The 23,479-nt window shown below is 40.4% G+C and overlaps 1 protein-coding gene across 1 annotated transcript in view; it reads right to left on the bottom strand.

The window, feature by feature from the left end:
• Positions 1–21,679, bottom strand: part of LOC113299946 (polygalacturonase inhibitor-like) — a 42,757-nt gene extending 21,078 nt beyond the window's left edge. Inside the window, exon 1 of the mRNA XM_026549077.1 lies at positions 21,060–21,679. Within this exon, the coding sequence (XP_026404862.1) occupies positions 21,060–21,609 (550 nt within the window). The 5' untranslated portion in view covers positions 21,610–21,679. The remainder of the gene's footprint in view (positions 1–21,059) is intronic.
• Between the last annotated feature and the right edge of the window lie 1,800 nt (positions 21,680–23,479).

Consider the following 23,479-nt stretch of genomic DNA (forward strand, 5'->3'; position numbering starts at 1 on the left):
GATATCCAGTTAGCATCACAATACCCTTCTAGCACAGCAGGATACTTCCCAAAACTTAAGCAATAGTTTGAAGTTCCTCTCAGGTACCGTAGAACTCTGTAGAGAGCATTCCAGTGATCCTTCCCAGGGTTGCAAGTGTACCTGCTTAATGTACTCACAGTATAGGAAATATCAGGTCTTGTACAGTTCATTAAATACATAAGACTGCCAATAACACGAGAATACTCAAGTTGATAAATACCCTCACCCTTGTTCTTTTTCAATTTGCAATTGGGATCATAAGGAGTAGTTGCAGGTTTAGCATTTTCATGATTAAATCTCTTAAGCACAGTTTCAACATAATGAGATTGACTAAGACTATATCCATCAGACATCTTTCTGATTTTCATCCCTAAGATTACATCAGCAGGGCCTAAGTCTTTCATGTCAAAGTTTTCGTTAAGCATGCTTTTAGTGGTATTAATACTATCAAGGTTACTACCTAATATGAGCATATCATCAACATATAGGCACACAATAACATGAGAATCATCCACAGATTTAATGTAAACACATTTATCAGATTCATTAACCTTGAAGCCATTAGATATCATTACATGATTAAATTTTTCATGCCACTGTTTAGGTGCTTGTTTTAAACCATACAAAGATTTTTTCAGTTTGCATACTTTATCTTCAAAACCTTTCACAACAAAACCTTCAGGTTGGTCCATATAAATTTCTTCATTCAATTCACCATATAAAAAAGCAGTTTTAACATCCATCTGATGTATATGCAAATCATAAATAGAAGCAATAGCAATCAGCATCCGGATAGAAGTGATTCTAGTGACCGGTGAATGGGTATCAAAGAAATCTAATCCTTCCTGTTGTCTGTACCCCTTAGCTACCAACCTAGCTTTGTGTTTTTCTATAGTTCCATCTGTTCTAAGTTTCCTTTTGAAGACCCACTTGCAACCTATGGTTTTACTACCAGGAGGTAAGTCTACAAGCTCCCAAGTTTCATTTTGTTGAATGGAATCCCACTCATTATTTGAAGCTTCTTCCCAGAAGGGAGCTTCCGGAGAAGTCATAGCTTCCTTATAGGTTTGGGGTTCAGACTCTACCGTAAGAGTCACAAAATCTGGACCGAAACCTTTCTCGGTTCTGACCCTCTTACTTCTTCTAGGTTCGGTTTCAGCATCTAGAGACGGGGGTTGACTAGTCGAAGGAACATCTGAGAGATCATCGCGGACCCTTTTATGAGGTCCAGACCCTAAAGGGAAAATGTGTTCGAAAAACACTGCATCTCTGGATTCCATTATGGTGTTCTCACCAATTACCATGAACCTATAAGCACTAGTGTGCTCAGGATATCCTAGGAAAACACAATCTACAGTTTTTGGTCCTATTTTGGTTTTCTTGGAACGAGGAGTGGCCACCTTGGTCAAACACCCCCACACTTTAAAGTATGCATAGGACGGTTGTCTTCCTTTCCACAACTCATATGGAGTTTTGTCGGATTTCTTAAATGGAACTCGGTTCAAGATATAGCAAGCAGAGAGAATTGCTTCCCCCCACAGGTTCGAAGGTAGCCCTGAACTAGCTAACATAGCGTTCACCATATCTATGAGTGTTCGGTTTTTCCTTTCAGCTACTCCATTCGACTCAGGTGAATAAGGTGCAGTAGTTTCATGAATGATGCCATTAAGTTTGCAGAATTCTCCTATAGGTATCACATACTCACCGCCTCGGTCCGACCTAAGAGTTTTAATAGTAACACCTCTTTGGTTTTCTACTTCAAGTTTATATAATTTGAAAGCGTTTAGGGCTTCATCTTTACTTCTAAGAAGATAAACCTGACAGTATCTTGAGTGATCATCTATAAAAGTGATGTACCATTTTTTCCCACCTCTAGTTGGTGTTGATTTCAAATCTCCCAAATCGGAGTGGATTAGTTCTAGGGGAGTTGTACTACGTTCAACCTTTTTGTTAAAGGGTTTTCTAGCAAATTTAGATTCAACACAAATTTCACATTTATGACCTCTGTCAAAGATTATTTTAGGAATGCATCCTAATTTAGCAAGTCTTTCAATAGATTTGAAATTAACATGTCCTAGTCTATCATGCCAAACATGTGAGGAGTCACAAACATAAGCAGAAGAAGATGCATTATCATTCAAGTTCAAAGAAAGTACACTAAGCTTAATCATGTTATCAGTGACATATCCTTTTCCTACGAAGTCACCACCTTTAGAGATTACAACTTTGTTAGACTCAGCTACAAATTTAAAACCTTTTCCAAGTAAGATGGTTTCTGAGATAAGATTCTTGCATATGTCCGGGACGTGATACACGTCATTCAATGCGAGAGTTTTTCCTGAAGTGAGCTTCAATTCAAACTTGCCTTTTCCTACCACTTTAGAGGTAGAAGAGTTTCCCATAAACAATTTCTCATCGTCTCCTACTTTGTTATAGGAGGAGAAAGCATTTCTGAACTTACAGACATGCCTAGTGGCTCCAGAATCAAGCCACTAGTCTCTCACATTGGTCACATTAGAGACAAGGTTGACTTCAGACACCATGCCAGTAAAATATCCAGAATCATCTACTACGTTTGCCTTATTTTTCTGTTTAGGATCATTTTTGGTATTTTTAGGTGCCCTACAGTCCTTGGCCATATGACCAGTTTTCCCACAGTTATAGCAGTCGCCTTTGATGGTGTTTTTGGAGACACCACCCTTTGGCTTAAGATGGTTACCTTTGGAGTTACGCTGTTTGTTACGTTTACCATTTTTGCTGGATTCTCCGTGCCTTTTCTTTGACGCAGCATTATCGTCCAGGACATGAGCTTTGTTTGACATGTATTTGCTCAGCATCAGGCTCTTGTCTTTGCAGCACAGAAGTTCCTCCACCTGGATCTTTTTCCCCAGCTCCACCATGGTGATTTCACGATTCTTGTGTCGCAGCCTCCTCTTGTACTCGTTCCATGAGGGTGGTAGCTTTTCAATCACTGCAGATACTTGTAGAGATTCATCAATATGCATGCCTTCAGCAAGAATTTCGTTGATGAGTAGCTGGAGTTCGACGAATTGTTCTACAACAGGCTTTTCATCAGTCATCTTATATTCCAGGAACCTAGCCACCAAGAACTTCTTGCTTCCAGCAGCTTCAGCAAGATATTTTTCTTCTAGGGCTTCCCATAAATCAAAAGCAGTAAAATTCTCTTTTGCATTATAAAAGTCGTACAAGGAGTCATCCAGACAGTTAAGAATATGGTTTTTGCACATGTAATTTTTCCTAGTCCACCTATCCAGTCTATCTTCATAACCACGGTCATGAAGCCTTCTTGAGGGTCTTTCTAAGGCAACTTCATCTAGCCTTTGGTCTTTTAAGAAGAATAACATTTTGGACTGCCATCGTTTAAAGTCTTTGCCACTAAACTTTGGGGGTTTGTCTACAGTACTCTTTCCCATGTTGTTACAAAATATAGTAAAGAGGATATTGCCTTTAGATTGTTGAGATAAAATACTAATAAAGTAACTGAGAAGAAGATACTTAGCACAAAATAATGTTGTTGATGTTGCTGCACAGAGAATGTAGAGGCACGTAGACTACGCTGTCCTAAAGGCAATATCGCCTGCCACTCCTCTGAGATGCTGGCGAGTCACCTCCAGGATACAACTACAGTTAGTACCCCTCAATGTAGCATACAATGAGGGTACCCTTAGAGCTTGGCAGAACTTAAAACAGTAGAAGAGATGTTTATAGAAAAACTGAGGGAGAGTAGAAGAGATATTTCTCTGTAGTATGTCTTATGAGATTACAACTACTCTCTTATATAGTGTTTGTGTAGTTACAAACAAGAAAGAAAACCCATGCGTATGACAGGAAAAACTGGTTATGTTGGGTTAAAGATAGTGCAAGAAAAGTTGTTTTGACAGGCATGGAGCAGTGTGTTGCTGCCAAGCCAAATACGTACATACAAGAGAGCCAGGACAAAACACGTACAGACAAAGAATCCAAGACAAGCACGTTCAGACAAAGAAGTCAGGAGAAAACTCGTGCAGACAAAGAAGCCAAGACAAGCACGTTCAGACAAAGAAGTCAGGAGAAAACTCGTGCAGACAAAGAAGCCAAGACAAGCACGTTCAGACAAAGAAAAGATTCTTCTACTTGTGTGGAAAACACGTACCAAAAATTTCAGCAAAAAGATAGGATCTAATGAACCCACACCCACACCCGAACCCGAGCCCGAGCCCGAGCCCGACCCGACCGACCGACCGACCGACCGGACGGACGGCGGCGGCGTGCGTGCTTCTGTGCGAAGCACCGCGCGTACGGGAAAGGCAACCTTGCCCTAGTCTAAGCCTCCCCCCCAAGCACAAAAGTCTAATGACCCAAGGGCCATGCCCTTATAGCCAACTCTATGGTATTTATGTCTAAAACTCTTTAGATTTTAGTCAATGTGGGACTATTGTTTTATCTATTCAAAAGAAAAAACAACTAATGGGCAATAGGTCTAGGGATCAAAACACAGTCCATGGAAAAATTGGTAATTTTAAAGAGTTTTTTCTAACAATCCCCCACATGAATGATAAAACATATCGACGAAATACGAGAAAACATAATACATCAATATTAGGCTAAGGTGTCCCAGAGATTGAACCTTAACATAGTGAGAGGTTACCGGAACTGCTTGTTGTTTCGGTGAACACAATGTCTTGAACCGTCAACAGTGAGTGCAATTCAGAAATAACAACCACACTTTGATGTCTCAAAGAAAAAGAAAGCTGCCAAGCTCTTGCCGTTGTGCCCGTTTTGGCCGTGGGCTAAATCCCGGACTTAATGAATGTCTCTAGAGAAAAAGCTCAAATTCTCATAGGAAGCGGCCCCACTTCCAACATCCACATAGGTGAGTCCATTAAGAGTGTCCTGCCACACTCCGCTGTAAGCAAAGCCATGGAACTCATTAAGATCCTGACAGATCATCCTAAAACATGCAGGCAGCACTATCATACGGTTACACCATAGGGAGGGACAAAGATAGTGCTTTCTCTCGACATCACCAAAAATTAGTTATCTCATTGAACCTTGATCTTGGAGCTCCATTCACAAGGTTGAGTGTCCTTCATGGCGATTTATTCTATGAGCTTGAGTCCCATCCCCTTCGATGTGGATCTAACTACCTCTCTAGATAACCCATTCGTCAAAGGATCTTCAATATTCTCTTTAGACCTTACAAAGTCTATAGAGATGATGCCAGTAGAGAGTAGTTGTTTCACTGTCTTGTGTCTTCTTCGAAGATGTATAGACTTTCCGTTGTATACACTATTCTTTGCGCATCCAATAGCAGCTTGACTGTCACAGTGGATTGCGATCGAAGACACAGGCTTGGGCCAGAGTGGAATTCCACCCAGGAAACCTCGTATCCATTCAGCTTCCTCTCCAGCTTTCTCCAAGGCTATAAACTCAGACTCCATGGTGGATCGAGCTATACATGTCTGTTTGGTAGACTTCCATGACACAGACGCACCACCAAGTGTGAAGATGTAACCGCTAGTGGATTTGCACTCATCTGAGTCTGATATCCAGTTAGCATCACAATACCCTTCTAGCACAGCAGGATACTTCCCAAAACTTAGGCAATAGTTTGAAGTTCCTCTCAGGTACCGTAGAACTCTGTAGAGAGCATTCCAGTGATCCTGCCCAGGGTTGCAAGTGTACCTGCTTAATCTACTCACAGTATAAGCAATATCAGGTCTTGTACAGTTCATTAAATACATAAGACTGCCAATAACACGAGAATACTCAAGTTGATAAATACCCTCACCCTTGTTCTTTTTCAATTTGCAATTGGGATCATAAGGAGTAGTTGCAGGTTTAGCTTTTTCATGATTAAATCTCTTAAGCACAGTTTCAACATAATGAGATTGACTAAGACTATATCCACCAGACATCTTTCTGATTTTCATCCCTAAGATTACATCAGCAGGGCCTAAGTCTTTCATGTCAAAGTTTTCGTTAAGCATGCTTTTAGTGGTATTGATACTATCAAGGTTACTTCCTAATATGAGAATATCATCAACATATAGGCACACAATAACATGAGAATCGTCCACAGATTTAATGTAAACACATTTATCAGATTCATTAACCTTGAAGCCATTAGATATCATTACATGATTAAATTTTTCATGCCACTGTTTAGGTGCTTGTTTTAAACCATACAAAGATTTTTTCAGTTTGCATACTTTATCTTCAAAACCTTTCACAACAAAACCTTCCGGTTGGTCCATATAAATTTCTTCATTCAATTCACCATATAAAAAAGCAGTTTTAACATCCATCTGATGTATATGCAAATCATAAATAGAAGCAACAACAATCAACATCCGGATAGAAGTGATTCTAGTGACCGGTGAATAGGTGTCAAAGAAATCTAATCCTTCCTGTTGTCTGTACCCCTTAGCTACCAACCTAGCTTTGTGTTTTTCTATAGTTCCATCTGTTCTAAGTTTCCTTTTGAAGACCCACTTGCAACCTATGGTTTTACTACCAGGAGGTAAGTCTACAAGCTCCCAAGTTTCATTTTGTTGAATGGAATCCCACTCATTATTTGAAGCTTCTTCCCAGAAGGGAGCTTCCGGAGAAGTCATAGCTTCCTTATAGGTTTGGGGTTCAGACTCTACCGTAAGAGTCACAAAATCTGGACCGAAACCTTTCTCGGTTCTGACCCTCTTACTTCTTCTAGGTTCGGTTTCAGCATCTAGAGACGGGGGTTGACTAGTCGAAGGAACATCTGAGAGATCATTGCGGACCCTTTTATGAGGTCCAGACCCTAAAGGGAAAATGTGTTCGAAAAACACTGCATCTCTGGATTCCATTATGGTGTTCTCACCAATTACCATGAACCTATAAGCACTAGTGTGCTCAGGATATCCTAGGAAAACACAATCTACAGTTTTAGGTCCTATTTTGGTTTTCTTGGAACGAGGAGTGGCCACCTTGGCCAAACACCCCCACACTTTAAAGTATGCATAGGACGGTTGTCTTCCCTTCCCTAACTCATATGGATTTTTGTCGGATTTCTTAAATGGAACTCGGTTCAAGATATAGCAAGCAGAGAGAATTGCTTCCCCCCACAGGTTCGAAGGTATCCCTGAACTAGCTAACATAGCGTTCACCATATCTATGAGTGTTCGGTTTTTCCTTTCAGCTACTCCATTCGACTCAGGTGAATAAGGTGCAGTAGTTTCATGAATGATGCCATTAAGTTTGCAGAATTCTCCTATAGGTATCACATACTCACCGCCTCGGTCCGACCTAAGAGTTTTAATAGTAACACCTCTTTGGTTTTCTACTTCAAGTTTATATAATTTGAAAGCGTCTAGGGCTTCATCTTTACTTCTAAGAAGATAAACCTGACAGTATCTTGAGTGATCATCTATAAAAGTGATGTACCATTTTTTCCCACCTCTAGTTGGTGTTGATTTCAAATCTCCCAAATCGGAGTGGATTAGTTCTAGGGGAGTTGTACTACGTTCAACCTTTTTGTTAAAGGGTTTTCTAGCAAATTTAGATTCAACACAAATTTCACATTTATGACCTCTGTCAAAGTTTATTTTAGGAATGCAGCCTAATTTAGCAAGTCTTTCAATAGATTTGAAATTAACATGTCCTAGTCTATCATGCCAAACATGTGAGGAGTCACAAACATAAGAAGATGCATTATCATTCAAGTTCAAAGAAAGTACACTAAGATTAATCATGTTATCAGTGACATATCCTTTTCCTACGAAGTCACCACCTTTAGAGATTACAACTTTGTTAGACTCAGCTACAAATTTAAAACCTTTTCCAAGTAAGATGGTTTCTGAGATAAGATTCTTGCATATGTCCGGGACGTGATACACGTCATTCAATGCGAGAGTTTTTCCTGAAGTGAGCTTCAATTCAACCTTGCCTTTTCCTACCACTTTAGAGGTAGAAGAGTTTCCCATAAACAATTTCTCATCGTCTCCTACTTTGTTATAGGAGGAGAAAGCATTTCTGAACTTACAGACATGCCTAGTGGCTCCAGAATCAAGCCACCAGTCTCTCACATTGGTCACATTAGAGACAAGGTTGACTTCAGACACCATGCCAGTAAAATATCCAGAATCATCTACTACGTTTGCCTTATTTTTCTGTTTAGGATCATTTTTGGTCTTTTTAGGTGCCCTACAGTCCTTGGCCATATGACCAGTTTTCCCACAGTTATAGCAGTCGCCTTTGATGGTGTTTTTGGAGACACCACCCTTTGGATTAAGATGGTTACCTTTGGAGTTACGCTGTTTGTTACGTTTACCATTTTTGCTGGATTCTCCGTGCCTTTTCTTTGACGCAGCATTATCGTCCAGGACATGAGCTTTGTTTGACATGTCTTTGCTCAGCATCAGGCTCTTGTCTTTGCAGCACAGAAGTTCCTCCACCTGGATCTTTTTCCCCAGCTCCACCATGGTGATTTCACGATTCTTGTGTCGCAGCCTCCTCTTGTACTCGTTCCATGAGGGTGGTAGCTTTTCAATCACTGCAGATACTTGTAGAGATTCATCAATATGCATGCCTTCAGCAAGAATTTCGTTGATGAGTAGCTGGAGTTCGACGAATTGTTCTACAACAGGCTTTTCATCAGTCATCTTATATTCCAGGAACCTAGCCACCAAGAACTTCTTGCTTCCAGCAGCTTCAGCAAGATATTTTTCTTCTAGGGCTTCCCATAAATCAAAAGTAGTAAAATTCTCTTTTGCATTATTAAAAGTCGTACAAGGAGTCATCCAGACAGTTATGAATATGGTTTTTGCACATGTAATTTTTCCTAGTCCACCTATCCAGTCTATCTTCATAACCACGGTCATGAAGCCTTCTTGAGGGTCTTTCTAAGGCAACTTCATCTAGCCTTTGGTCTTTTAAGAAGAATAACATTTTGGACTGCCATCGTTTAAAGTCTTTGCCACTAAACTTTGGGGGTTTGTCTACAGTACTCTTTCCCATGTTGTTACAAAATATAGTAAAGAGGATATTGCCTTTAGATTGTTGGGTATATTACTAATAAAGTAACTGAGAAGAAGATACTTAGCTCAAAATAATGTTGCTGATGTTGCTGCACAGAAAATGTAGAGGCACGTAGACTACGCTGTCCTAAAGGCAATATCGCCTGCCACTCCTCTGAGATGCTACAGCAGTTGGCGAGTCACCTCCAGGATACAACTACAGTTAGTACCCCTCAATGTAGCATACAATGAGGGTACCCTTAGAGCTTGGCGTAGAAGAGATGTTTACAGAAAAACTGAGGGAGAGTAGAAGAGATATTTCTCTGTGGTGTGTATTTTCTGAGATTACAACTACTCTCTTATATAGTGTTTGTGTAGTTACAAACAAGAAAGAAAACCCATGCGTATGACAGAAAAAACTGGTTATGTTGGGTTAAAGATAGTGCAACAAAAGTTGTTTTGTCAGGCATGGAGCAGTGTGTTGCTGCCAAGCCAAATACGTACATACAAGGGAGCCAGGACAAAACATGTACAAACAAAGAAGCCAAGACAAGCACGTTCAGACAAAGAAGTCAGGACAAAAATCGTGCAGACAAAGAAGCCAAGACAAGCACGTTCAGACAAAGAAGTCAGGACAAAAGAAAAGATTCTTCTACTTGTGTGGAAAACACGTACCAAAAATTTCAGCAAAAAGATAGGATCTAATACACCCACACCCACACTCGAACCCGAACCCGAGCCCGAGCCCGAGCCCGACCCGACCGACCGACCGACCGGACGGCAGCGGCGGCGTGCGTGCTTCTGTGCGAAGCACCGCGCGTACGGGAAAGGCAACCTTGCCCTAGTCTAAGCCTCCCCCCCAAGCACAAAAGTCTAATGACCCAAGGGCCATGCCCTTATAGCCAACTCTATGGTATTTATGTCTAAAACTCTTTAGATTTTAGTCAATGTGGGACTATTGTTTTATCTATTCAAAAGAAAAAACAATTAATGGGCAATAGGTCTAGGGATCAAAACATAGTCCATGGAAAAATTGGTAATTTTAAAGCGTTTTTTTCTAACAATCCCCCACATGAATGATAAAACATATCGACGAAATACGAGAAAACATAATACATCAATATTAGGCTAAGGTGTCCCAGAGATTGAACCTTAACATAGTGAGAGGTTACCGGAACTGCTTGTTGTTTCGGTGAACACAATGTCTTGAACCGTCAACAGTGAGTGCAATTCAGAAATAACAACCACACTTTGATGTCTCAAAGAAAAAGAAAGCTGCCAAGCTCTTGCCGTTGTGCCCGTTTTGGCCGTGGGCTAAATCCCGGACTTAATGAATGTCTCTAGAGAAAAAGCTCAAATTCTCATAGGAAGCGGCCCCACTTCCAACATCCACATAGGTGAGTCCATTAAGAGTGTCCTGCCACACTCCGCTTTAAGTAAAGCCATGGAACTCATTAAGATCCTGACAGATCATCCTAAAACATGCAGGCAGCACTATCATATGGTTACACCATAGGGAAGGACAAAGATAGTGCTTTCTCTCGACATCACCAAAAATTAGTTATCTCATTGAACCTTGATCTTGGAGCTCCATTCACAAGGTTGAGTGTCCTTCATGGCGATTTATTCTATGAGCTTGAGTCCCATCCCCTTCGATGTGGATCTAACTACCTCTCTAGATAACCCTTTCGTCAAAGGATCTGCAATATTCTCTTTAGACCTTACAAAGTCTATAGAGATGATGCCAGTAGAGAGTAGTTGTTTCACTGTCTTGTGTCTTCTTCGAAGATGTATAGACTTTCCGTTGTATACACTATTCTTTGCGCATCCAATAGCAGCTTGACTGTCACAGTGGATTGCGATCGAAGACACAGGCTTGGGCCAGAGTGGAATTCCACCCAGGAAACCTCGTATCCATTCAGCTTCCTCTCCAGCTTTCTCCAAGGCTATAAACTCAGACTCCATGGTGGATCGAGCTATACATGTCTGTTTGGTAGACTTCCATGACACAGACGCACCACCAAGTGTGAAGATGTACCCGCTAGTGGATTTGAACTCATCTGAGTCTGATATCCAGTTAGCATCACAATAACCTTCTAGCACAGCAGGATACTTCCCAAAACTTAGGCAATAGTTTGAAGTTCCTCTCAGGTACCGTAGAACTCTGTAGAGAGCATTCCAGTGATCCTGCCCAGGGTTGCAAGTGTACCTGCTTAATCTACTCACAGTATAAGCAATATCAGGTCTTGTACAGTTCATTAAATACATAAGACTGCCAATAACACGAGAATACTCAAGTTGATAAATACCCTCACCCTTGTTCTTTTTCAATTTGCAATTGGGATCATAAGGAGTAGTTGCAGGTTTAGCTTTTTCATGATTAAATCTCTTAAGCACAGTTTCAACATAATGAGATTGACTAAGACTATATCCATCAGACATCTTTCTGATTTTCATCCCTAAGATTACATCAGCAGGGCCTAAGTCTTTCATGTCAAAGTTTTCGTTAAGCATGCTTTTAGTGGTATTGATACTATCAAGGTTACTTCCTAATATGAGCATATCATCAACATATAGGCACACAATAACATGAGAATCGTCCACAGATTTAATGTAAACACATTTATCAGATTCATTAACCTTGAAGCCATTAGATATCATTACATGATTAAATTTTTCATGCCACTATTTAGGTGCTTGTTTTAAACCATACAAAGATTTTTTCAGTTTGCATACTTTATCTTCAAAACCTTTCACAACAACCTTCCGGTTGGTCCATATAAATTTCTTCATTCAATTCACCATATAAAAAAGCAGTTTTAACATCCATCTGATGTATATGCAAATCATAAATAGAAGCAATAGCAATCAACATCCGGATAGAAGTGATTCTAGTGACCGGTGAATAGGTGTCAAAGAAATCTAATCCTTCCTGTTGTCTGTACCCCTTAGCTACCAACCTAGCTTTGTGTTTTTCTATAGTTCCATCTGTTCTAAGTTTCCTTTTGAAGACCCACTTGCAACCTATGGTTTTACTACCAGGAGGTAAGTCTACAAGCTCCCAAGTTTCATTTTGTTGAATGGAATCCCACTCATTATTTGAAGCTTCTTCCCAGAAGGGAGCTTCCGGAGAAGTCATAACTTCCTTATAGGTTTGGGGTTCAGACTCTACCGTAAGAGTCACAAAATCTGGACCGAAACCTTTCTCGGTTCTGACCCTCTTACTTCTTCTAGGTTCGGTTTCAGCATCTAGAGACGGGGGTTGACTAGTCGAAGGAACATCTGAGAGATCATCGCGGACCCTTTTATGAGGTCCAGACCCTAAAGGGAAAATGTGTTCGAAAAACACTGCATCTCTGGATTCCATTATGGTGTTCTCACCAATTACCATGAACCTATAAGCACTAGTGTGCTCAGGATATCCTAGGAAAACACAATCTACAGTTTTTGGTCCTATTTTGGTTTTCTTGGAACGAGGAGTGGCCACCTTGGCCAAACACCCCCACATTTTAAAGTATGCATAGGACGGTTGTCTTCCTTTCCACAACTCATATGGAGTTTTGTCGGATTTCTTAAATGGAACTCGGTTCAAGATATAGCAAGCAGAGAGAATTGCTTCCCCCCACAGGTTCGAAGGTAGCCCTGAACTAGCTAACATAGCGTTCACCATATCTATGAGTGTTCGGTTTTTCCTTTCAGCTACTCCATTCGACTCAGGTGAATAAGGTGCAGTAGTTTCATGAATGATGCCATTAAGTTTGCAGAATTCTCCTATAGGTATCACATACTCACCGCCTCGGTCCGACCTAAGAGTTTTAATAGTAACACCTCTTTGGTTTTCTACTTCAAGTTTATATAATTTGAAAGCGTCTAGGGCTTCATCTTTACTTCTAAGAAGATAAACCTGACAGTATCTTGAGTGATCATCTATAAAAGTGATGTACCATTTTTTCCCACCTCTAGTTGGTGTTGATTTCAAATCTCCCAAATCGGAGTGGATTAGTTCTAGGGGAGTTGTACTACGTTCAACCTTTTTGTTAAAGGGTTTTCTAGCAAATTTAGATTCAACACAAATTTTACATTTATGACCTCTGTCAAAGTTTATTTTAGGAATGCAGCCTAATTTAGCAAGTCTTTCAATAGATTTGAAATTAACATGTCCTAGTCTATCATGCCAAACATGTGAGGAGTCACAAACATAAGCAGAAGAAGATGCATTATCATTCAAGTTCAAAGAAAGTACACTAAGCTTAATCATGTTATCAGTGACATATCCTTTTCCTACGAAGTCACCACCTTTAGAGATTACAACTTTGTTAGACTCAGCTACAAATTTAAAACCTTTTCCAAGTAAGATGGTTTCTGAGATAAGATTCTTGCATATGTCCGGGACGTGATACACGTCATTCAATGCGAGAGTTTTTCCTGAAGTGAGCTTCAATTCAACCTTGCCTTTTCCTACCACTTTAGAGGTAGAAGAGTTTCCCATAAACAATTTCTCATCGTCTCCTACTTTGTTATAGGAGGAGAAAGCATTTCTGAACTTACAGACATGCCTAGTGGCTCCAGAATCAAGCCACCAGTCTCTCACATTGGTCACATTAGAGACAAGGTTGACTTCAGACACCATGCCAGTAAAATATCCAGAATCATCTACTACGTTTGCCTTATTTTCTGTTTAGGATCATTTTTGGTCTTTTTAGGTGCCCTACAGTCCTTGGCCATATGACCAGTTTTCCCACAGTTATAGCAGTCGCCTTTGATGGTGTTTTTGGAGACACCACCCTTTGGCTTAAGATGGTTACCTTTGGAGTTACGCTGTTTGTTACGTTTACCATTTTTGCTGGATTCTCCGTGCCTTTTCTTTGACGCAGCATTATCGTCCAGGACATGAGCTTTGTTTGACATGTCTTTGCTCAGCATCAGGATCTTGTCTTTGCAGCACAGAAGTTCCTCCACCTGGATCTTTTTCCCCAGCTCCACCATGGTGATTTCACGATTCTTGTGTCGCAGCCTCCTCTTGTACTCGTTCCATGAGGGTGGTAGCTTTTCAATCACTGCAGATACTTGTAGAGATTCATCAATATGCATGCCTTCAGCAAGAATTTCATTGATGAGTAGCTGGAGTTCGACGAATTGTTCTACAACAGGCTTTTCATCAGTCATCTTATATTCCAGGAACCTAGCCACCAAGAACTTCTTGCTTCCAGCAGCTTCAGCAAGATATTTTTCTTCTAGGGCTTCCCATAAATCAAAAGCAGTAAAATTCTCTTTTGCATTATAAAAGTCGTACAAGGAGTCATCCAGACAGTTAAGAATATGGTTTTTGCACATGTAATTTTTCCTAGTCCACCTATCCAGTCTATCTTCATAACCACGGTCATGAAGCCTTCTTGAGGGTCTTTCTAAGGCAACTTCATCTAGCCTTTGGTCTTTTAAGAAGAATAACATTTTGGACTGCCATCGTTTAAAGTCTTTGCCACTAAACTTTGGGGGTTTGTCTACAGTACTCTTTCCCATGTTGTTACAAAATATAGTAAAGAGGATATTGCCTTTAGATTGTTGAGAATAATACTAATAAAGTAACTGAGAAGAAGATACTTAGCACAAAATAATGTTGCTGATGTTGCTGCACAGAGAATGTAGAGGCACGTAGACTACGCTGTCCTAAAGGCAATATCGCCTGCCACTCCTCTGAGATGCTACAGCAGTTGGCGAGTCACCTCCAGGATACAACTACAGTTAGTACCCCTCAATGTAGCATACAATGAGGGTACCCTTAGAGCTTGGCAGAACTTAAAACAGTAGAAGAGATGTTTATAGAAAAACTGAGGGAGAGTAGAAGAGATATTTCTCTGTGGTATGTCTTATGAGATTACAACTACTCTCTTATATAGTGTTTGTGTAGTTACAAACAAGAAAGAAAACCCATGCGTATGACAGGAAAAACTGGTTATGTTGGGTTAAAGATAGTGCAAGAAAAGTTGTTTTGACAGGCATGGAGCAGTGTGTTGCTGCCAAGCCAAATACGTACATACAAGAGAGCCAGGACAAAACACGTACAGACAAAGAAGCCAAGACAAGCACGTTCAGACAAAGAAGTCAGGAGAAAACTCGTGCAGACAAAGAAGCCAAGACAAGCACGTTCAGACAAAGAAAAGATTCTTCTACTTGTGTGGAAAACACGTACCAAAAATTTCAGCAAAAAGATAGGATCTAATGAACCCACACCCGAACCCGAACCCGAACCCGAGCCCGAGCCCGACCCGACCGACCGACCGGACGGACGGCGGCGGCGTGCGTGCTTCTGTGCGAAGCACCGCGCGTACGGGAAAGGCAACCTTGCCCTAGTCTAAGCCTCCCCCCCAAGCACAAAAGTCTAATGACCCAAGGGCCATGCCCTTATAGCCAACTCTATGGTATTTATGTCTAAAACTCTTTAGATTTTAGTCAATGTGGGACTATTGTTTTATCTATTCAAAAGAAAAAACAACTAATGGGAAATAGGTCTAGGGATCAAAACACATTCCATGGAAAAATTGGTAATTTTAAAGCGTTTTTTCTAACAATCCCCCACATGAATGATAAAACATATCGACGAAATACGAGAAAACATAATACATCAATATTAGGCTAAGGTGTCCCAGAGATTGAACCTTAACATAGTGAGAGGTTACCGGAACTGCTTGTTGTTTCGGTGAACACAATGTCTTGAACCGTCAACAGTGAGTGCAATTCAGAAATAACAACCACACTTTGATGTCTCAAAGAAAAAGAAAGCTGCCAAGCTCTTGCCGTTGTGCCCGTTTTGGCCGTGGGCTAAATCCCGGACTTAATGAATGTCTCTAGAGAAAAAGCTCAAATTCTCATAGGAAGCGGCCCCATTTCCAACATCCACATAGGTGAGTCCATTAAGAGTGTCCTGCCACACTCCGCTGTAAGCAAAGCCATGGAACTCATTAAGATCCTGACAGATCATCCTAAAACATGCAGGCAGCACTATCATACGGTTACACCATAGGGAGGGACAAAGATAGTGCTTTCTCTCGACATCACCAAAAATTAGTTATCTCATTGAACCTTGATCTTGGAGCTCCATTCACAAGGTTGAGTGTCCTTCATGGCGATTTATTCTATGAGCTTGAGTCCCATCCCCTTCGATGTGGATCTAACTACCTCTCTAGATAACCCTTTCGTCAAAGGATCTGCAATATTCTCTTTAGACCTTACAAAGTCTATAGAGATGATGCCAGTAGAGAGTAGTTGTTTCACTGTCTTGTGTCTTCTTCGAAGATGTATAGACTTTCCGTTGTATACACTATTCTTTGCGCATCCAATAGCAGCTTGACTGTCACAGTGGATTGCGATCGAAGACACAGGCTTGGGCCAGAGTGGAATTCCACCCAGGAAACCTCGTATCCATTCAGCTTCCTCTCCAGCTTTCTCCAAGGCTATAAACTCAGACTCCATGGTGGATCGAGCTATACATGTCTGTTTGGTAGACTTCCATGACACAGACGCACCACCAAGTGTGAAGATGTACCCGCTAGTGGATTTGCACTCATCTGAGTCGGATATCCAGTTAGCATCACAATACCCTTCTAGCACAGCAGGATACTTCCCAAAACTTAGGCAATAGTTTGAAGTTCCTCTCAGGTACCGTAGAACTCTGTAGAGAGCATTCCAGTGATCCTGCCCAGGGTTGCAAGTGTACCTGCTTAATCTACTCACAGTATAAGCAATATCAGGTCTTGTACAGTTCATTAAATACATAAGACTGCCAATAACACGAGAATACTCAAGTTGATAAATACCCTCACCCTTGTTCTTTTTCAATTTGCAATTGGGATCATAAGGAGTAGTTGCAGGTTTAGCTTTTTCATGATTAAATCTCTTAAGCACAGTTTCAACATAATGAGATTGACTAAGACTATATCCATCAGACATCTTTCTGATTTTCATCCCTAAGATTACATCAGCAGGGCCTAAGTCTTTCATGTCAAAGTTTTCGTTAAGCATGCTTTTAGTGGTATTGATACTTTCAAGGTTACTACCTAATATGAGCATATCATCAACATATAGGCACACAATAACATGAGAATCATCCACAGATTTAATGTAAACACATTTATCAGATTCATTAACCTTGAAGCCATTAGATATCATTACATGATTAAATTTTTCATGCCACTGTTTAGGTGCTTGTTTTAAACCATACAAAGATTTTTTCAGTTTGCATACTTTATCTTCAAAACCTTTCACAACAAAACCTTCCGGTTGGTCCATATAAATTTCTTCATTCAATTCACCATATAAAAAAGCAGTTTTAACATCCATCTGATGTATATGCAAATCATAAATAGAAGCAATAGCAATCAGCATCCGGATAGAAGTGATTCTAGTGACCGGTGATTAGGTATCAAAGAAATCTAATCCTTCATGTTGTCTGTACCCCTTAGCTACCAACCTAGCTTTGTGTTTTTCTATAGTTCCATCTGTTCTAAGTTTCCTTTTGAAGACCCACTTGCAACCTATGGTTTTACTACCAGGAGGTAAGTCTACAAGCTCCCAAGTTTCATTTTGTTGAATGGAATCCCACTCATTATTTGAAGCTTCTTCCCAGAAGGGAGCTTCCGGAGAAGTCATAGCTTCCTTATAGGTTTGGGGTTCAGACTCTACCGTAAGAGTCACAAAATCTGGACCGAAACCTTTCTCGGTTCTGACCCTCTTACTTCTTCTAGGTTCGGTTTCAGCATCTAGAGACGGGGGTTGACTAGTCGAAGGAACATCTGAGAGATCATCGCGGACCCTTTTATGAGGTCCAGACCCTAAATGGAAAATGTGTTCGAAAAACACTGCATCTCTGGATTCCATTATGGTGTTCTCACCAATTACCATGAACCTATAAGCACTAGTGTGCTCAGGATATCCTAGGAAAACACAATCTACAGTTTTTGGTCCTATTTTGGTTTTCTTGGAACGAGGAGTGGCCACCTTGGCCAAACACCCCCACACTTTAAAGTATGCATAGGACGGTTGTCTTCCTTTCCACAACTCATATGGAGTTTTGTCGGATTTCTTAAATGGAACTCGGTTCAAGATATAGCAAGCAGAGAGAATTGCTTCCCCCCACAGGTTCGAAGGTAGCCCTGAACTAGCTAACATAGCGTTCACCATATCTATGAGTGTTCGGTTTTTCCTTTCAGCTACTCCATTCGACTCAGGTGAATAAGGTGCAGTAGTTTCATGAATGATGCCATTAAGTTTGCAGAATTCTCCTATAAGTATCACATACTCACCGCCTCGGTCCGACCTAAGAGTTTTAATAGTAACACCTCTTTGGTTTTCTACTTCAAGTTTATATAATTTGAAAGCGTCTAGGGCTTCATCTTTACTTCTAAGAAGATAAACCTGACAGTATCTTGAGTGATCATCTATAAAAGTGATGTACCATTTTTCCCACCTCTAGTTGATGTTGATTTCAAATCTCCCAAATCGGAGTGGATTAGTTCTAGGGGAGTTGTACTACGTTCAACCTTTTTGTTAAAGGGTTTTCTAGCAAATTTAGATTCAACACAAATTTCACATTTATGACCTCTGTCAAAGTTTATTTTAGGAATGCAGCCTAATTTAGCAAGTCTTTCAATAGATTTGAAATTAACATGTCCTAGTCTATCATGCCAAACATGTGAGGAGTCACAAACATAAGCAGAAGAAGATGCATTATCATTCAAGTTCAAAGAAAGTACACTAAGCTTAATCATGTTATCAGTGACATATCCTTTTCCTACGAAGTCACCACCTTTAGAGATTACAACTTTGTTAGACTCAGCTACAAATTTAAAACCTTTTCCAAGTAAGATGGTTTCTGAGATAAGATTCTTGCATATGTCCGGGACGTGATACACGTCATTCAATGCGAGAGTTTTTCCTGAAGTGAGCTTCAATTCAACCTTGCCTTTTCCTACCACTTTAGAGGTAGAAGAGTTTCCCATAAACAATTTCTCATCGTCTCCTACTTTGTTATAGGAGGAGAAAGCATTTCTGAACTTACAGACATGCCTAGTGGCTCCAGAATCAAGCCACCAGTCTCTCACATTGGTCACATTAGAGACAAGGTTGACTTCAGACACTATGCCAGTAAAATATCCAGAATCATCTACTACGTTTGCCTTATTTTTCTGTTTAGGATCATTTTTGGTCTTTTTAGGTGCCCTACAGTCCTTGGCCATATGACCAGTTTTCCCACAGTTATAGCAGTCGCCTTTGATGGTGTTTTTGGAGACACCACCCTTTGGCTTAAGATGGTTACCTTTGGAGTTACGCTGTTTGTTACGTTTACCATTTTTGCTGGATTCTCCGTGCTTTTTCTTTGACGCAGCATTATCGTCCAGGACATGAGCTTTGTTTGACATGTCTTTGCTCAGCATCAGGCTCTTGTCTTTGCAGCACAGAAGTTCCTCCACCTGGATCTTTTTCCCCAGCTCCACCATGGTGATTTCACGATTCTTGTGTCGCAGCCTCCTCTTGTACTCGTTCCATGAGGGTGGTAGCTTTTCAATCACTGCGGATACTTGTAGAGATTCATCAATATGCATGCCTTCAGCAAGAATTTCGTTGATGAGTAGCTGGAGTTTGACGAATTGTTCTACAACAGGCTTTTCATCAGTCATCTTATATTCCAGGAACCTAGCCACCAAGAACTTCTTGCTTCCAGCAGCTTCAGCAAGATATTTTTCTTCTAGGGCTTCCCATAAATCAAAAGCAGTAAAATTCTCTTTTGCATTATAAAAGTCGTACAAGGAGTCATCCAGACAGTTAAGAATATGGTTTTTGCACATGTAATTTTTCCTAGTCCACCTATCCAGTCTATCTTCATAACCACGGTCATGAAGCCTTCTTGAGGGTCTTTCTAAGGCAACTTCATCTAGCCTTTGGTCTTTTAAGAAGAATAACATTTTGGACTGCCATCGTTTAAAGTCTTTGCCACTAAACTTTGGGGGTTTGTCTACAGTACTCTTTCCCATGTTGTTACAAAATATAGTAAAGAGGATATTGCCTTTAGATTGTTGAGAATAATACTAATAAAGTAACTGAGAAGAAGATACTTAGCACAAAATAATGTTGCTGATGTTGCTGCACAGAGAATGTAGAGGCACGTAGACTACGCTGTCCTAAAGGCAATATCGCCTGCCACTCCTCTGAGATGCTACAGCAGTTGGCGAGTCACCTCCAGGATACAACTACAGTTAGTACCCCTCAATGTAGCATACAATGAGGGTACCCTTAGAGCTTGGCAGAACTTAAAACAGTAGAAGAGATGTTTATAGAAAAACTGAGGGAGAGTAGAAGAGATATTTCTCTGTGGTATGTCTTATGAGATTACAACTACTCTCTTATATAGTGTTTGTGTAGTTACAAACAAGAAAGAAAACCCATGCGTATGACAGGAAAAACTGGTTATGTTGGGTTAAAGATAGTGCAAGAAAAGTTGTTTTGACAGGCATGGAGCAGTGTGTTGCTGCCAAGCCAAATACGTACATACAAGAGAGCCAGGACAAAACACGTACAGACAAAGAAGCCAAGACAAGCACGTTCAGACAAAGAAGTCAGGAGAAAACTCGTGCAGACAAAGAAGCCAAGACAAGCACGTTCAGACAAAGAAAAGATTCTTCTACTTGTGTGGAAAACACGTACCAAAAATTTCAGCAAAAAGATAGGATCTAATGAACCCACACCCGAGCCCGAGCCCGAGCCCGACGGCGGCGGCGTGCGTGCTTCTGTGCGAAGCACCGCGCGTACGGGGAAGGCAACCTTGCCCTAGTCTAAGCCTCCCCCCCAAGCACAAAAGTCTAATGACCCAAGGGCCATGCCCTTATAGCCAACTCTATGGTATTTATGTCTAAAACTCTTTAGATTTTAGTCAATGTGGGACTATTGTTTTATCTATTCAAAAGAAAAAACAACTAATGGGCAATAGGTCTAGGGATCAAAACACAGTCCATGGAAAAATTGGTAATTTTAAAGCGTTTTTTCTAACAAAATGGCTGAGTTCCAACATCGTGAGATGCTTTAACTTGGTGACAGATTGTGGGATCGGACCAGTGACATTTTTAAAGCTCCTGAAAATTATTGTTTCAAGGTAAGGAAGGTCACCTATTGAGGATGAAATTTGGCCAGAGAGTCCACCTACGCCTTGGAACAAGCTGAACTCCTTGATGCGGTTGGTTTTGATATCACATTTGACCACATACCACTCACAACAGTCTGTATTTGGTTTCCATGAAGTTAACTCGTAAGGGTTGTGTAGAGACTTCTTGATATTCATAAGACCTTTGTAGTCACTGGGGTTGCATTTTCCTAAAGCCCCATGAGAAGGTGATACTAGGGTAGTAGTAATAGCTAAGAAGAGAAGAAAGAGGGAGAAGTAGCGAGAAAATGAGTGCTGGGTTTTCATGGTGTTTGGCTTTGTTTTGCTTTGTTTCTGTGAAGAGAGAATCGAGTAGTAGGGACTTATATTTATAGAACCAGCAGCCAGCTTGACACACATACAGTTTGCACTTTGCACATGTATATGCATGATTTCATTATTCATGCGCGCAATTAAATCACATTCTTAGTCCTAATGGACGCGGAGAACAAACCCTAATTTTTCATGCCCTGCTGCATGTGAACTTGCACCAATACCAACTCAAGCAGTTACCATCCATGACATAGGCTGTGAAATTTCCTTGTTGCTTCTTCTCACTTTAGGCATCGATATCATCATTTACGGACTGAAACATCAGTGGCCATCACTTTATTTGAGTGCCGCATCAATGATTGTCCTGGAAAGAATAAAGGAAGCCCCAAATAAACTGCAGCAAAAAACGTCAGATGTATTATCGCATCCATATCATTTTAGGCTGACTGGGACCAGCAATTATTTTGCGATAGACATGTGAAACATGCAAGGCACTTATTAGGGTTTGGACAAAACTGCTTTCTACACAACAATATTTATACACTAAAAATCTTGTACCCACATGTGTCGATTACTTACTGGTTTAGGTAACACTTCCGGTCAAAACCTATAGACGCAATTCGTAGGCCACTGCATCAAGCCTAATTTTTATCATGTCTCTTCTCTGTCTATAATTTCAAATTAAAGTTCTCATTATTGTGAAAAACATCATTTTCAAAGGCCATTTTCATTTGTACTAGAAGCATGAAATGTACTTCTTTGTTTTAAGACTCCATCAAATAAATAATGTATGCTGTCGAAACTGAAATCTTTGGCATCCATTGGACGTATATCACTAAATCCCATCAATTGAACTTACTTCGTCCCTTAAAAAAAAAAAAGACATCATAAATGGGATATATTACATGTACATAAAGCAGTGTAAGGGCATTCCACTTATGGTGACTTATTTTTTTTCCATTCCACATGTACATTTTGTAAATGAAAAATGCAAGTCTTGTAGATGTAGTGCATCCATAAGCTTAGAAGCACTGCTTTCTCGATTCGTTCCAGGGACGTATGGACCGAAATCCAGAAAATCTAGTGCAGATTTTGGAATCATATCATTTAGATTTGACAAATGAAAAGGAAACATTTAAGAACCTTCGTTTTTTATTCATAAGTTGGCATCTCTGCATACGGCTCCTTCTTATACGAATGAAAGCCAACATCTTCTTTTATTCATCTTATTAGGCACCATCTTGTCCTTTTGCTTTCAAAGGAAGCGCAGAAAGGGTTACAAGGTTGCCACTTGCCTAATATTTTAGATTTTTTACATAGGATGCAAGATAAATGCCAAAGACTTTTTATGCCGGTGGGCTGGCATGTGTAAAACTTGGTTGTGAATGGTAAGACTCGTCTGCTGCCCATACTACAAAAGAGGCACGTCTGTTATCAAGTGTTTTATGCAATACAACCGTGGAAACATCCACCCCCAGACTCATGCAAGTTTCACATGTCTATCAACTCATAATGGCTGGTCCCAGTAAGCACATCACCAGCCAATGAAATATGACGATTAAATCGTTACTCTTAAAGATGTTCTGGCAACTGCAATATATATTGCATATTTTTCTTCTAGTACACTTGCTCACATGGTGTGAAGATAAAGTGCAGGCCCATCTGCATCAGTTCGCACTCCGTAGATGATGTTATCGATGACTAAATTGAGGAAGCAACAAGGCAAATTCGAACCGTAGGTCGTGGTGACTAATTGAGTTAGCAGATAGGCACTTTCGCATCATTGATCTGATCATGGTTACTAAATGATCTGATCTTGATTCCATTATTTTTGCAATTAAATCACTAAAGCATACTGGATGCGGAGAACAAACTCTCCATGTTGTGCTGCATGTGAACGAGCTTCTATACCAACTCAAAGAGTCACATCCGCGACCTATGATGTGAAATTTCCTTGTTGCTTTTTCTCACTTTAGTCATCGGTATCATCATCTACGGATTG

The sequence above is a fragment of the Papaver somniferum genome, chromosome 7, assembly GCF_003573695.1.
Source record: "Papaver somniferum cultivar HN1 chromosome 7, ASM357369v1, whole genome shotgun sequence".
NCBI classification, from domain to species: Eukaryota; Viridiplantae; Streptophyta; class Magnoliopsida; order Ranunculales; family Papaveraceae; genus Papaver; species Papaver somniferum.